At 38.5% G+C, this 12621-nt stretch overlaps 1 protein-coding gene across 1 annotated transcript in view; it reads left to right on the forward strand.

Annotated features, from left to right (window-relative positions):
• LOC124622515 (DNA topoisomerase 3-beta-1) overlaps nt 1-12621 on the forward strand; it is a 125592-nt gene that overhangs the window by 76346 nt on the left and 36625 nt on the right. Inside the window, exons 10-11 of the mRNA XM_047148238.1 lie at nt 869-1078; nt 7945-8162. Of these exons, the coding sequence (XP_047004194.1) occupies nt 869-1078; nt 7945-8162 (428 nt within the window). The remainder of the gene's footprint in view (nt 1-868; nt 1079-7944; nt 8163-12621) is intronic.

Raw genomic sequence — 12621 nt, forward strand, 5'->3', positions numbered from 1 at the left:
TAATACCTGAAGAGAAGATGACGATGATGCGTAAAACAGTTTTTTTTTTTTTTAATTACTTGGGGTGCACATATTATCTGTGTTTTTAATAGTTCCTTATTCCACTTTCAATTTTCTGTGGTCCTTTGTACATAGTGCCACAATGGAACTGTGCATATTCTATACAGTCCAGGATGTCATATTTTTTATGTTATTCCACACAGAATTGCAAGTGAAATGAAAAACTATTTAAAGCACATGCCTTTTGCACCAAAAGTTGTTTTAAACCTAAAAATAATGAAAAAAGTATGTTTAAGTGTGTTCAGGACTGTTTCATCACATTTACATAACTACTCTGCAATTCACACTTAAGTACCTTGCAGAGGTCTCGTCGAACCACTTTCTCACTATTTCTCTACTGTTCCACTCTCAAACAGCATGCGGAAAAATGAACACTTTAATCTACTGTGCAAGCTCTGATTTCTCTTATTACGATGACTGTTTCACCCTATGTATGTGGGCGTCAACGAAATATTTTCATGTTCAAAGGAGAAATCTGGAGAGTAAATTTCATTAAGAGTTATCACCACACTGAAAAATTTCTTTGTTTTAATGTTGTCATATATGAAATATATTAATATAGTAAGCAACAAAATATATATTATAGACCACTGAACATGTTTCAAAAATAAAATTAAAAAAAAAAAATGTATCAAACAACCAAACCACCCTTTTATTTAGTCACAGTAATGGAATTTGTACACTGAGAAGATATTGATAATCAGTGTTGTGACCAAGCAGTGACAGAAAATACATAAAATGAGGAGTTAGAAAGATGTTAACTGTTGTAAATTTCTTAGTTAAGTGCAACCTGTTATTCTTTTTTCAGGCAAAAATTGTGGAGAGACAAACATGCCCACCTGATTATTTGACTGAAGCGGAAGTAATTACTCTGATGGAGAAACATGGGATTGGCACAGATGCCTCTATTCCTGTCCACATCAACAACATTTGTCAGCGTAATTATGTATCTTTGGGAACTGGTCGCAGGCTTATCCCTACACCTCTTGGAATTGTGTTAGTACATGGGTATCAGAAGGTGTGTATATCTATTACTGATCTACTGCACTCAGTTTACTTTAAAAAAGAGAAAACCTGAAATAAGTACAAAAAATCTTTATTTGCAGCTTCCTTTTGAAACAATTTTTTTAATTCAGTGTTTATTTTTGTGTATGTGTTTCAATTTTAGGTGTGAGTAAAATGTGTTAATTGGACATTATATGTGTAGCAGTTGAAATGAGAATGACAGGCACAAACATGTGGATAATTTATATAAGGACAGCATGACATTGTTCAGAAATTGTTGAACATTTGCAAACATAAGAAAAATGTACAATGTAACAAGTAGCATCATAGTAATATCATTTGAAACTTCATATTCATTTTGTTGTTAGTTTGAATCACTTGTGTTGTTACGATCCAAAGGACAGCTTCCTTCTAAACATATGATTGAGCCCTATACATGGTGATTCAAAAAAACATTTACAAACTGACACACCACATTGGGCATACAGCAAGGATCAGTAGTCATATAGGAAACAGAGGTCACAGAGGCCATCTGGGGCTACTAAATGTTATTACAGTTGTTAAGTCACGTGCTGCCAATTGATGCCCGCTACAAGAGATACTCAAAGTTTTGTGCAGACACATCGAGTTGCGCCTGATATCGACACTGCATTAAACAGCACACCCTCTCAAAGATACCTGGTGTATCTCAAAGACATACTGCTGCTGCTGCTGCAACAATCTGGCCCATTAGGTCATCCGGTGATATAACAGGTGTTTCATTCACAAGGCCCTTCAGATACCCCCACAGGAAAAAATTGATTGGAAACAGAGTGTGTGATTGTGGTGCCCATGCGACTGGCCGAATGTGACCAATCCAGTGGCCAGGAAAGTTTGCTTGCAGATGTACCCTCATTTCTCTGCTGAAATGTGCAGGGACTCCATCATTCTGAAATCTGATGCGGAGAATGTATGGCACAATTAAGCAGTGTCCGATGATGCCAGAATGAGATTTTCACTCTGCAGCGAATGTGCGCTGATATGAAACTTCCTGACAGATTAAAACTGTGTGCAGACCAAGACTCGAACTCGGGACCTTTGCTTTTCACAGGCAAGCGCTACTCACGACCCGTCCTCACAGCTTCAGTTATGCCAGTACCTCGTCTCCTACCTTCCAAACTTCTCAGAACCTCTTCTGTCCGATGATGCCAGCTGTATTGTGATTATAGTGCCCTATCATGGCATTTGTGACACCCGGTTCTTATGTAATTACTGATCCTTGTTGTAAGCCAGATGTGCCATGTCAGTTTGTAAATGTTTTTTTGAACCACACTGTACTTGTATGAATGTTACCTATAATTACCAGATCTGAACATTGACTGGATCATACTTTGCAACCCCCATTTGTCTGCACAGAAGCTGGAATCACTATCCACTGTCAGATGGGAGATCTATGTAATGCAGTTAGAGCATAAAGAACCAAAGTCACACCAAAATAATAAGTTTACTTAGAAAAAAAAAATTAATGCCACTGTGTAAAACCAAGCCAAATACCTGTGTCCAGTGTGGTACTAACGTGTTAATGTATTTGCTTATGAGGCAGATATAGGCTTCATTATTTTTAAACAGAAATAAAAATTTACTGAATATTAATTAAAAATAACTTATTGCTATGGATAACACCACTGACAACTGAACAGAGAATGTGAATTAAGTACATCATGTTGAGAAAAATATAGAACACTTTGAACAACTAGGGATAGGACATGTACATTAGTATGTTCTGCAGAAATGATTAGCATTTCAGCCACCTCAGTTCAGTATGTTTCCTGTTGCATAGTAAGTACAGGGTCCGTCATGCGCCCTGATAATTTGTTCCATGCATGATGGCATCGACATGAATAAGGCGTGAATGGCATCCTGTGGTATAGCTATTCATGCTGCGTTCAGCTGGTTCCAAAATTCTTGTGTGATGGTTTGCTTTGTGTCACAGCATGGCACCTGTCATATTACCATATCCCACACATTTTTAATTGGCTACAAGTCTGGTGATGCATTGTCTTGCTGAAGAATGGTATCTGGGGTGTTGTAAAGAAAGGATGCCCTGGGCTTGCACCATCTGTGATTTGAAGATGTACCATATAGCACTCCACACCATAATACCTTGAGTTGGCGGTGTAGGTCTTGTGCGAATGCAGTCACTGTGATGCCACTGCCCCTGTCTGCGGCAAGCCAAAATGTGGCCCACATTTTCAAACAAACAGAACCTGGATTCATCCGAAAGCACTATCTAATGCCATTCCTGTCCCTTGTGACATCAGTCCATACACCATTGTGATCTAGCATGTTTCTTCACATTTGTCAAAGATAGGTAGAGGTTGGTTGGTTTATTTGGGAGAGGTGACCAAACAGCGGCGTCATTGGGGAAGGATGGGGAAGGAAGTTGGCTGTGTCCTCTAAAAGAACCATCCTGGCATTTGCCTGAGTCAATTTAGAGAAATCACGGTAAAACTAAATCAGGACGGTCAGACGTGGCTTTGAACCGTCATCCTCCTGAATGGAAGTTCAGTGTGTTAACCGCTGTGCCACCTCACTCGGTGGTAGGCAGAGAAGTTGATGACACGCACGTGACCCATGTCATAATAAATGGTGGTAGACTGTCACTCCTGATAGTGTACGGCATGTTACACTATTCCTTTGTTATGCCAGAGCTGAGGAGGATGCAGATTTGTCCTGCAGTTTCGATCTCCTTGGGAGGTCAGAGGAAAGGGTTATCTGGGTGGTGTGACTTGACCCATCTTGTTGTGTTTTATGAGCTTCCGTGAACCATTCTGCTCACATCGGTTGCACTGCCAAAAGGCTTTATCCTACACAAGCAGCAATTTCTTGAATGGATGCATCACATTCTCTCATGCCAATAATGCACCCTCTTTGAAACTCACTGATTTGGAGGTACAGTTTGTGCTATGTCTGTGAGGCATCCTGTGCCTCTGCTCAAGTCACACTGATCCATTACCTTCAGTTTATGGCGACAATGAGAGGTGTGGTATAACGTCAAGTTTAACAAATATATTTCAGAATGACACAACACATATAAGTCACAGTGTAAGTTGACAAACAAGACATGTGTACATGTTAGCATTTGAATGAGCACTGAGTCCCAGTCTAGCGGCCGCTGCTCGGCTGGCCGCTTTAGTGGCGCAGCTGCTACATGGCCGGCAGACAGTGCCACACGTAGAGGACGCGCGTAATTGCGCGGCGGCGCTTTGAATGATCGGCGAGTCACAACAAGGTGCAGGTACATTATACCAGTAGGTGGTGTTGCACCATGAATCGATGTTGATCTTGCACCCGCATTCTGACATGGTTCAAATGCTAATCATTTCTGCAGAGCATACTAATGTACATGTCCTATGAATATGAATGTCATATATCTAGTTGTTCAAAGTGTTCAGGTCTTTTCTTTTTTTTTTAAAAAAAAAAAAAAAAAACTCAAGTGTACACCTATCATTTTCTTCTGGCTGGGCTCCACAGCCTCAGTAAATTTGAAATGGTGTTATTTCTCCTAATTAAAAAAGTTTGATAGATGGGTGGATGTTAATCCTATTGTCAAACTTCCAGAAATAATTTAAGTACATTGACTGGTCTTTCAGATATATGTTGTCTTTATTTCAGTGTAGAGTGATTTGATGTAGATAAAGTGTGTGTGGGTGTGTGTGTGTTTAAAAAAGATAACCGCTTTCTCAATATTCTTTTAACCACAGGAAATTACTATGTACTGACTCCTGCATTATTGAGATTAAAGCAACCTGCATTCTCAGAGTAGTTCAGTGGGTTGCATTCTCTCTTCAATTGTGAATGGTACAAAGCAGTCTGTGTACAGTGCTCATCTTCCTATAAGCCTTGAGGAGTCAATTCAACCTTAGACCACATGTGCATTGTCACTTTATGACAAGAACTGTTGTCAGCATGGAAAGTTGCATGTCGAATTAGTGCATGGCTTTGTGATGTTATTTGAAAATTCAACAACTGCCATGAGAGACAAAATGCCCCAACACCATGGTTCATGAAGGAGGTGGGCAAGACAACACCTGAAATGGAACTTGAATTAGTGATACCCTCTTCACTGACAAGTGCAGGATTTGTCTGATGTCCGATGACTGTTGTGCAAGAGTGTGGAGGTGGCCAGGGATCAGTGCGTATTTCAGCTTTGCAGGCCCACTGGTTCAGCAGGGAGGTGAGCCGGTCATATTTTTGTTCACTATCATGAATGCATCTCATCAGTTATTGGCAGTAATTTGAAGGCTGTGAAATGTTGGTGCAGTATCCTGCAGTCAGCATTTTTGCAATGGATTAATGTTTCAAGATGGTAAAGCATGAGCACACTGTGCACTCCTTCCTCCAGGAGGAAGAAATCAACTGAATAGAACAACCTACAGCACCTGCTGACATGAACCCATGTAGGATGCTTGGGACAAGTTGAAACTTATTAGTCTTCACAGTATACTTCCTGATATAGTGAATTACCTCAGGAGGGCTGCTATTGAAGAGTGGAACACTCTTGGGTAGCCACATCACAACCACCTTGCGGACAGCATGTTGAGGATGATGGGAGCTTGTTTCAATGAATGGGGCCAGGATCAACACAATATGATATGAAACATTACTCAGTAGCAGATTTTGATTTCACAGTGTTCACTTTTGAACAGACTGCCATTTTGATTACAATTTCGATTTCTTGTCATAGTAGAGTTATTGTTTGAGATTTCATAAGGCTTATTCCTCAGTTTCGTCCTCCCCTGCATCTAAACCCACACACGTATGTTGATAAGTGGATAGTGTAAACATTTTTTTTAACTTTGATTTTTTTGCATGGGTGCTATCAAAACAATTAACGAACTACTCACAACCTCCTGACCGTGTTTGCCTTTACCTGATGAACAGGAAACAGTACTAGGAAAAATATGATACTGCATTCAGGAGTATGTCTGGAATATTGTCTGAACATTTCAGCTCAAATTTTTCTGTGGTTACCTTTCATTCCTTGTGCAAATGTCAAAACTCTTATTCATTGTTCACAACTGATCCATTTTCCTATACCTGCTCAACAAGATGAATCTTCATTTCAAATGTAAAGCCAATAAGGCAAACATAAAAAATTAAAAAAAAAAATCATGAGTAATAATTCAAATAGAGGACAAAGATTGATTTTCTTTGTATAGTACATTGTTGTGGCAGAGGTCTTCAGTCCAAAGGCTTTGATTGATTTCAGTTCTACATGCCAGTATATCCTCTGCAAGCCTATTCATTCCTGCATATTTATTGTAATCTATAGCTACTTGTACATGCTTGCTGTAGTCAAAACTTGTTCTCCCTCTACATTTTTTATCCCCCTCCCCTCTTTCATCAATAACCGAATGGACTGTTCCTTGATGCCTTAGAAAGTGTTTTATCAACTGATCCCTTATTTGAGTCAAATTGTGCCATAACGTTCTTTTCCCAAATTCAATTCAGTACCTCTTCATTAATTATTCAATCTACCTTCTAATCTTAAGCATTTTTCCAACTTCTACTCTCTTCTTGCCTATGCCACTCATTATCGACGTTTTATTTTCATATGTGGGTACATTCTGGACAAATACTTTCAGATAAGACTGTTTAATACTTAAATTCATGTTACATTTTAAAATATTTCTCTTTTTCTGAAAGAATATGGCATGAATAGTTCATTTAAAGCAACTACACAGATTCCAGTGACAGTCATCAGGAAAACTGCATGTCATTAAGTCATATATTATTTCAATTCAATATATTGTCATATCTTTATGAGCTAAGACTTTCATAGCAGCCAGGATGATCAAAAGATCTTGTTAACTAAATAATTTTCTCAATTCCAGGCAACAAGTAGTGTTGTCATCATATGCATTGATTGATTGAGTGGGAAAGGTCAGAGATACTCGAGCTTCATATCACACCCTCAGCTTGCTCCTGTGGAGGATGCCGCCACTCTCCTGTTACATGAGCCCATCCACTGAAGCGAGAATGCTGCACTTATCCAGAAGTTCTAACCACTCTCTGAACCCTTCAATACGTGCCATTGATGGTAGAGTTATCAACATTGTCTATGTTTATGTTTTCTGATTCAGATTGCTACGAGGACTGGTTGTGCACACTTCCAACAGCTTTTCCTACTCTCTAGACTTTGCTCCCAGCCAGTTATTCACTCTGATCATCTGTTCACTGACCACAGGAACCACTTGTTTGTTCTGCTGTGAATGGTCATAAATGGTACTATACTTCTGCAGAGCGGGATAGAAAAGGAGGGGGTCTAAAGTATCCATAAAGATATTCCTGTGAGCTGTTTTTGTACACTGCCATTTAACGACACTGTGTACTCATTTAATACTCACTGGAAACAGAGATTTGTGAACTCAAACTTCTATCATCTGGGATCAAAATCTGAAAGACTGTTGTTTTGTTAAATTAAAATAACTTTGATGTACATCTTGAAATTTGGCAGAGAGGTGCTGCAAGCCAACAGATGTTGTTCTAATATTGCTGATTTCTCACAGTGATGTGTTTTACTGAACATTAATTCTGTTGAATGTGATTTAGGTATATTGATTCTGTGAAAGCAGTCTAAGCATTTTGCAGTCTGTATCAGAAAAAGAGAGAAGTGTGGTGTTTGATTTAAACTGGAGTCTCATCTCATTTTGGCTGTATGGACTCCAATATGTGATGTTGAATTTAACATTACGTGTTTAACAGCTTTATATTATTTGTTTGTATTTCATTGTTGTTGGCTGAATGCATTTTCATTTTTGAAGCCTTTAAATCTGATTACAAAACTGAAGCACAGTATGATATTTGAAGCTATCTGTATTTTTGCCATTTTGTTAGATTGATCCGGAGCTGGTCTTGCCCACAATGCGATCTGCTGTAGAAGAACAGTTGAATCTTATAGCTCATGGAAAAGCTGATTATAATGCAGTTCTTCTTCATACAGTTGAGATATTTAAGCAGAAATTTCTTTATTTTGTAACAAATATTGAAGGAATGGATCAGCTTTTTGAAGTGACATTCTCGCCTTTGGCTTCTTCTGGAAAATCATACTCCAGGTAATTTATTGCTAAAATCTTTGAAGAACAGCTTTTTGCGAATAACATTGCTACTTGTGGCCATGCCTACCCAAATTTCTGCACACCTTTGCTACTGATATTGAATTTTGTGCTTGAACTGTATAATTGTGCATGCAAGTAATAACTGAAATTTTGTTCTTGTAACTGCTTATCTTCAATCTACCAATTTCTAGAAATGTACATTAGTGTGAGCTGGCAACATTTACTTAGTTCGTGCCAGATTTTTGTGCTTTATCAGCTTCAGTTTTGTGCCATATTCTGCCACTGCTAATGTAACAAGTTTCTAACATGAGAATATCTGTTTAAAGGTCTGTTGTGTGCTTTTCACAATTTATACTAAATTATGAGGCTATCAGTTACTTTGTTACACTAAAGTTTGTGAAAATTGCAAACAGTGATGTGTCATACATGTGACTTAATATAAGAGGTGATCAAAAAGTTTCTGTTTGAAAGTTGTACAATCCCAAATCGGTGTGTTAATCAGGCATAATTGCTGTGAGCATTGAGGCAATCATCCTGCCGATGCACCAGGTTGAAAATACACGTTTGGCAAAGCACCATGTCCTGCTGCTGCACATCCTCATCTGAAGGGGGTTGTTGATGCTGCAAAACCTTTTTTAAGGGACGGGAGGAGTGATAACTGCATGGGGAAAGATCTGACTATAGTGCGGCTGCTCGAGTGTCTCCCACTGGAGTTGGCGCATCTTCTGTTTTGTGACATTTGCTATATGGGGACAAGCTTTACAATGAAGCAGCAGCACTCCTTGTCGCACCATTCCACAATGGTGGTTTTCGACATACGTGCTGCACATACATTTTCCACTCTCCAGTGGATGTCTGCCACTGTTTGTCCTGCTGTAGCCATGAAAAGAATGACAGCATTTTGGTTCTGTTTTGTTGCATTTGGTAATAATGTCACCATAGTTCACATTTTCGCATTTACCGCATGCATGTCAGAAAGGCATAAACAGCCCACTAATCCCTTCCCTACATGTCGGTGTTTATATATCCACATTGGAGTTCCGCTGATTGCATACATGTTATAGCAAGGCTCCCAAAGGGAAACTTTGTGATTACCCCTTATATTAAATAGTATATTACATACAAAACAGCACAAAAATGTAGGAATAATAGAATCAAACAATGGAAAATCCAGGATGGAATGTAATACCACAGAAGGAAAGTTGCTACTCAGCATATGGCGGAGATGCTGAGTCACAATAGGCGCAACAAAAAGATTCACACAATTATAGCTTTTGGCCATTAAGGCCTTTGTCAGCAGTAGACACACATACGCACATGCGCGCGCACACACACACATTCACGCAAACGCAACTTGCACACACGTCTGCAGTCTCAGAGAGGCAGTGTGATTTCAGCTCTCTGAGACTACAGACGTGTGTGCAAGTTGCGTTTATGTGTGTGTGTGTGTAAGGCCAAAAGCTATAATTATATGAATCTTCTTTTTGTGCCTATTGCGACTCAGCATCTCTGCTGTATGGTGAGTAGCAACTTTCCTTCTGTTATATTGTAGGAATAATAGAATGCGTATGATCTCTGCTTTGAAAAATTCATGATACAATCAGTCTTTCATTGCCACGACATGGAGCCAAAGTGTCTTTCAATATGCTTCTGGAGAACCTCTCTTCACACGGTTTGTATTAAGATCTGCAGAGAATTAAAAACTTTTTCTGGAGGACTGTGACAAACAAGTTGCCAATTGAACACATTTCAGACCCATTTTGTGGGGACATGGTTAAGTGAACATGTAGACCAGAGAAGCATTGCCATCTATCATCTTTGTGAAATACGTGCCTTTTTCTTTCCAAATGGGGCCAGGAAGTGTTAGGATAATAGCTTGAACCAAACTAATTCACTATCTTTTTTAATGGTAACTGCTGATGTAAGTTTAGTCCACTGTTACTGACATTTTTGTCTCAGCCTACAGATTCGCCAACATCTGTAAGCTGTATGACTGGTACCCAAATGCACTTACCTATACAATATGTACTATGCCACTAGAAAGTAAGTTCTATTTCTTAATTACTTTCTCAATTGCTCAAAGTAACCTGCATTCTGTAACTAGAGGGTAAGGCATACACGCAAAGAACATCAACCCTTTAAGGCAATTTGAGGGAGACTTTCATTGTTCATCAGTTGGACATGCTGCTCTGTGGGGGATGACAGTACACACTTCTGCCTTTTACTCCTTATGTTCATGGTCCATGCTCTTACTGTTCAGCAATCTCTACAAAGATGTATTTGGGAGATATGAACCACCTGTAGATGATTAAAAGTGCCCTTTGTAATATGACCTTTAAAGTTCTGTAAAGTAGAGGCAGTGCTTTGAACCCCAAAACCTGCCTGATATGGCTGTTGCTGTTCATGTTTCTCTTCAGTATATATAGTCAACGTTTTATATCTAGTGGCATTTGAGACCACTATATTTGACATTTTTCTGTTGTGCTGTCTAACTATGCAGACTTGCTATATTGTGGTCCACTGTAGGATTGAACTTGTACATGACTGCTGTTGTGAACAAGAATGAACTGATACTTCATTGAGGGTGAATTGTTAATTGGCAACAATACATTCAGCCACTCATCAAATCAATGACAGCTTTCACTTCAGCAGTCTGGGACATTCGTAGTTTTTGGACGAGGGAAGTTTGTGTGTTACCATGCAAGCTATTAGTTTATGACACACCTATTACAGTGCTCCATTGTTGAACCATTGCTGCAGGTAGTGGCAGCTCATACTTGAAACCAGTGGTGGAACTGATCCAGAAAATTTTTACCCTGTGGTTTAAGGATGTGTAAAAGGAAACAAAAACGTGTAAAAGAAAGCTTATTGAGAAAATTGATAAAACCCTAACAGAACAAAATCAGACATTCTTTTCCTTACTGTACCTAAATTGTTACAATGCGAGCTTGATCTATTCATTTAAAAAGGAAATCCATTCTTGTTTTCATTTGTACAAGAAAATGTACAACCCCCAACTGTTAAACATGTATCTTTTGTTTCTAACTGAGACTCCAAATTTAAATTTCCATAGATTCAGCTAAAAATGCTTTCATAATAAAATATTTTGATAAAAAAATCTTATCCCCTATTTCACCCCCTTAGGGGTTCAGTGTCCAAAAACACTGATTTTTGTATTTGTAAGCGAGAGGTCAGTGACCAGCGTTCATAGATGTGGCTTTCAAAATACTTCGGTAGTTCTTTAATAATAATACATTTTCAAAAAGAGCTTTCACCCACTATTTAACCCCCATATGGTTAAATTTGTGAAAACACTGGAACACATATTTTTTTATTTCTCACTGAGAAACCAAATACCAATTTTCATAGGCCTAGCTTCAAAATTGCCTTAATAGTGACATTTTTCAGAAAAACTCTTCATTCCCTATTTCACCCCCTAAGGGTCGGAATTTTGAAAATTCATTTTTAAAAAAAATGCCTACAATGTAAGATCCACACCTTCTCCAAATTTCAAGTTTCTGTCCTTATCGGTTTGGGCTGGGTGTTGATGAGTCATTCACTCAGTCAGGACATTGCCTTTATATATAGAAATTAACTTTAAGGAGAGTTGGAATGCACTATCCTGACAATGTTAAATTTAGTGACTTGGGTTCCCTTTAATTCAGGAACCACTATAGCCATTGACATGAAACTTTTACAGGACATTAAACTGTACCTTCTGAGTCTGCTGAACTGGAATAATTAGTAATTGCATTTCAGCCACTGCTTTCCGAAATACAATTTTTTAATTACACGGTTAAAATTTTGTGTACTTTTTTGTATGTTATCCTAAATAATTTTAATTATACGTAACATTATGTACTTCTTTTAGTTCAGTAGACTGAGGATATGTATGTTATTACTCCCTGAAAATTTGAATACTCTACTTGAAGTGGTTTCTGAGAATCAGGGAAAAATGCAACAGAAAATGTAAAATTTCGAGAACGGGTTCTGAAGTTTCAAAAGACTGTAACTCACTTAATATATGCTCAACTTTTTATTTTTAGTCACTCAGAAGCACCCTGTGCCATACTGTATATCACCCTCTTGATCTTTTTCAAAGTTTTTTCTTGTTTCTGGACTTCTTAGTGGCCAACTGTGCTGCATACTCTGCTTTATCAATGCGAACCTTGTCCACCTGTTCAAGTTCTCTGATGCAATTTGCTCCAGGATTAATTCCCATACGCTGTAGCACTTTCACTCTGCCAATCTTACCATCATTAAAAGCAATAACAGCGTCACTGACCCCCCCACTTCGGTGTCTTCATTCCAACAAAAATATTTTTTGGTAAGCAAGTCCATATAAGATTATTGAACGACTTATTGGGATTTTGAGTCTGACCATGCAGACACTTCTTCAGTAATTCAGGATTTGCCAGGTCTCTGTAAATAGATTTTATGATATCCATGACTGCTG

Source organism: Schistocerca americana, chromosome 7 (assembly GCF_021461395.2).
Source record: "Schistocerca americana isolate TAMUIC-IGC-003095 chromosome 7, iqSchAmer2.1, whole genome shotgun sequence".
In the NCBI taxonomy this organism is placed as follows: Eukaryota; Metazoa; Arthropoda; class Insecta; order Orthoptera; family Acrididae; genus Schistocerca; species Schistocerca americana.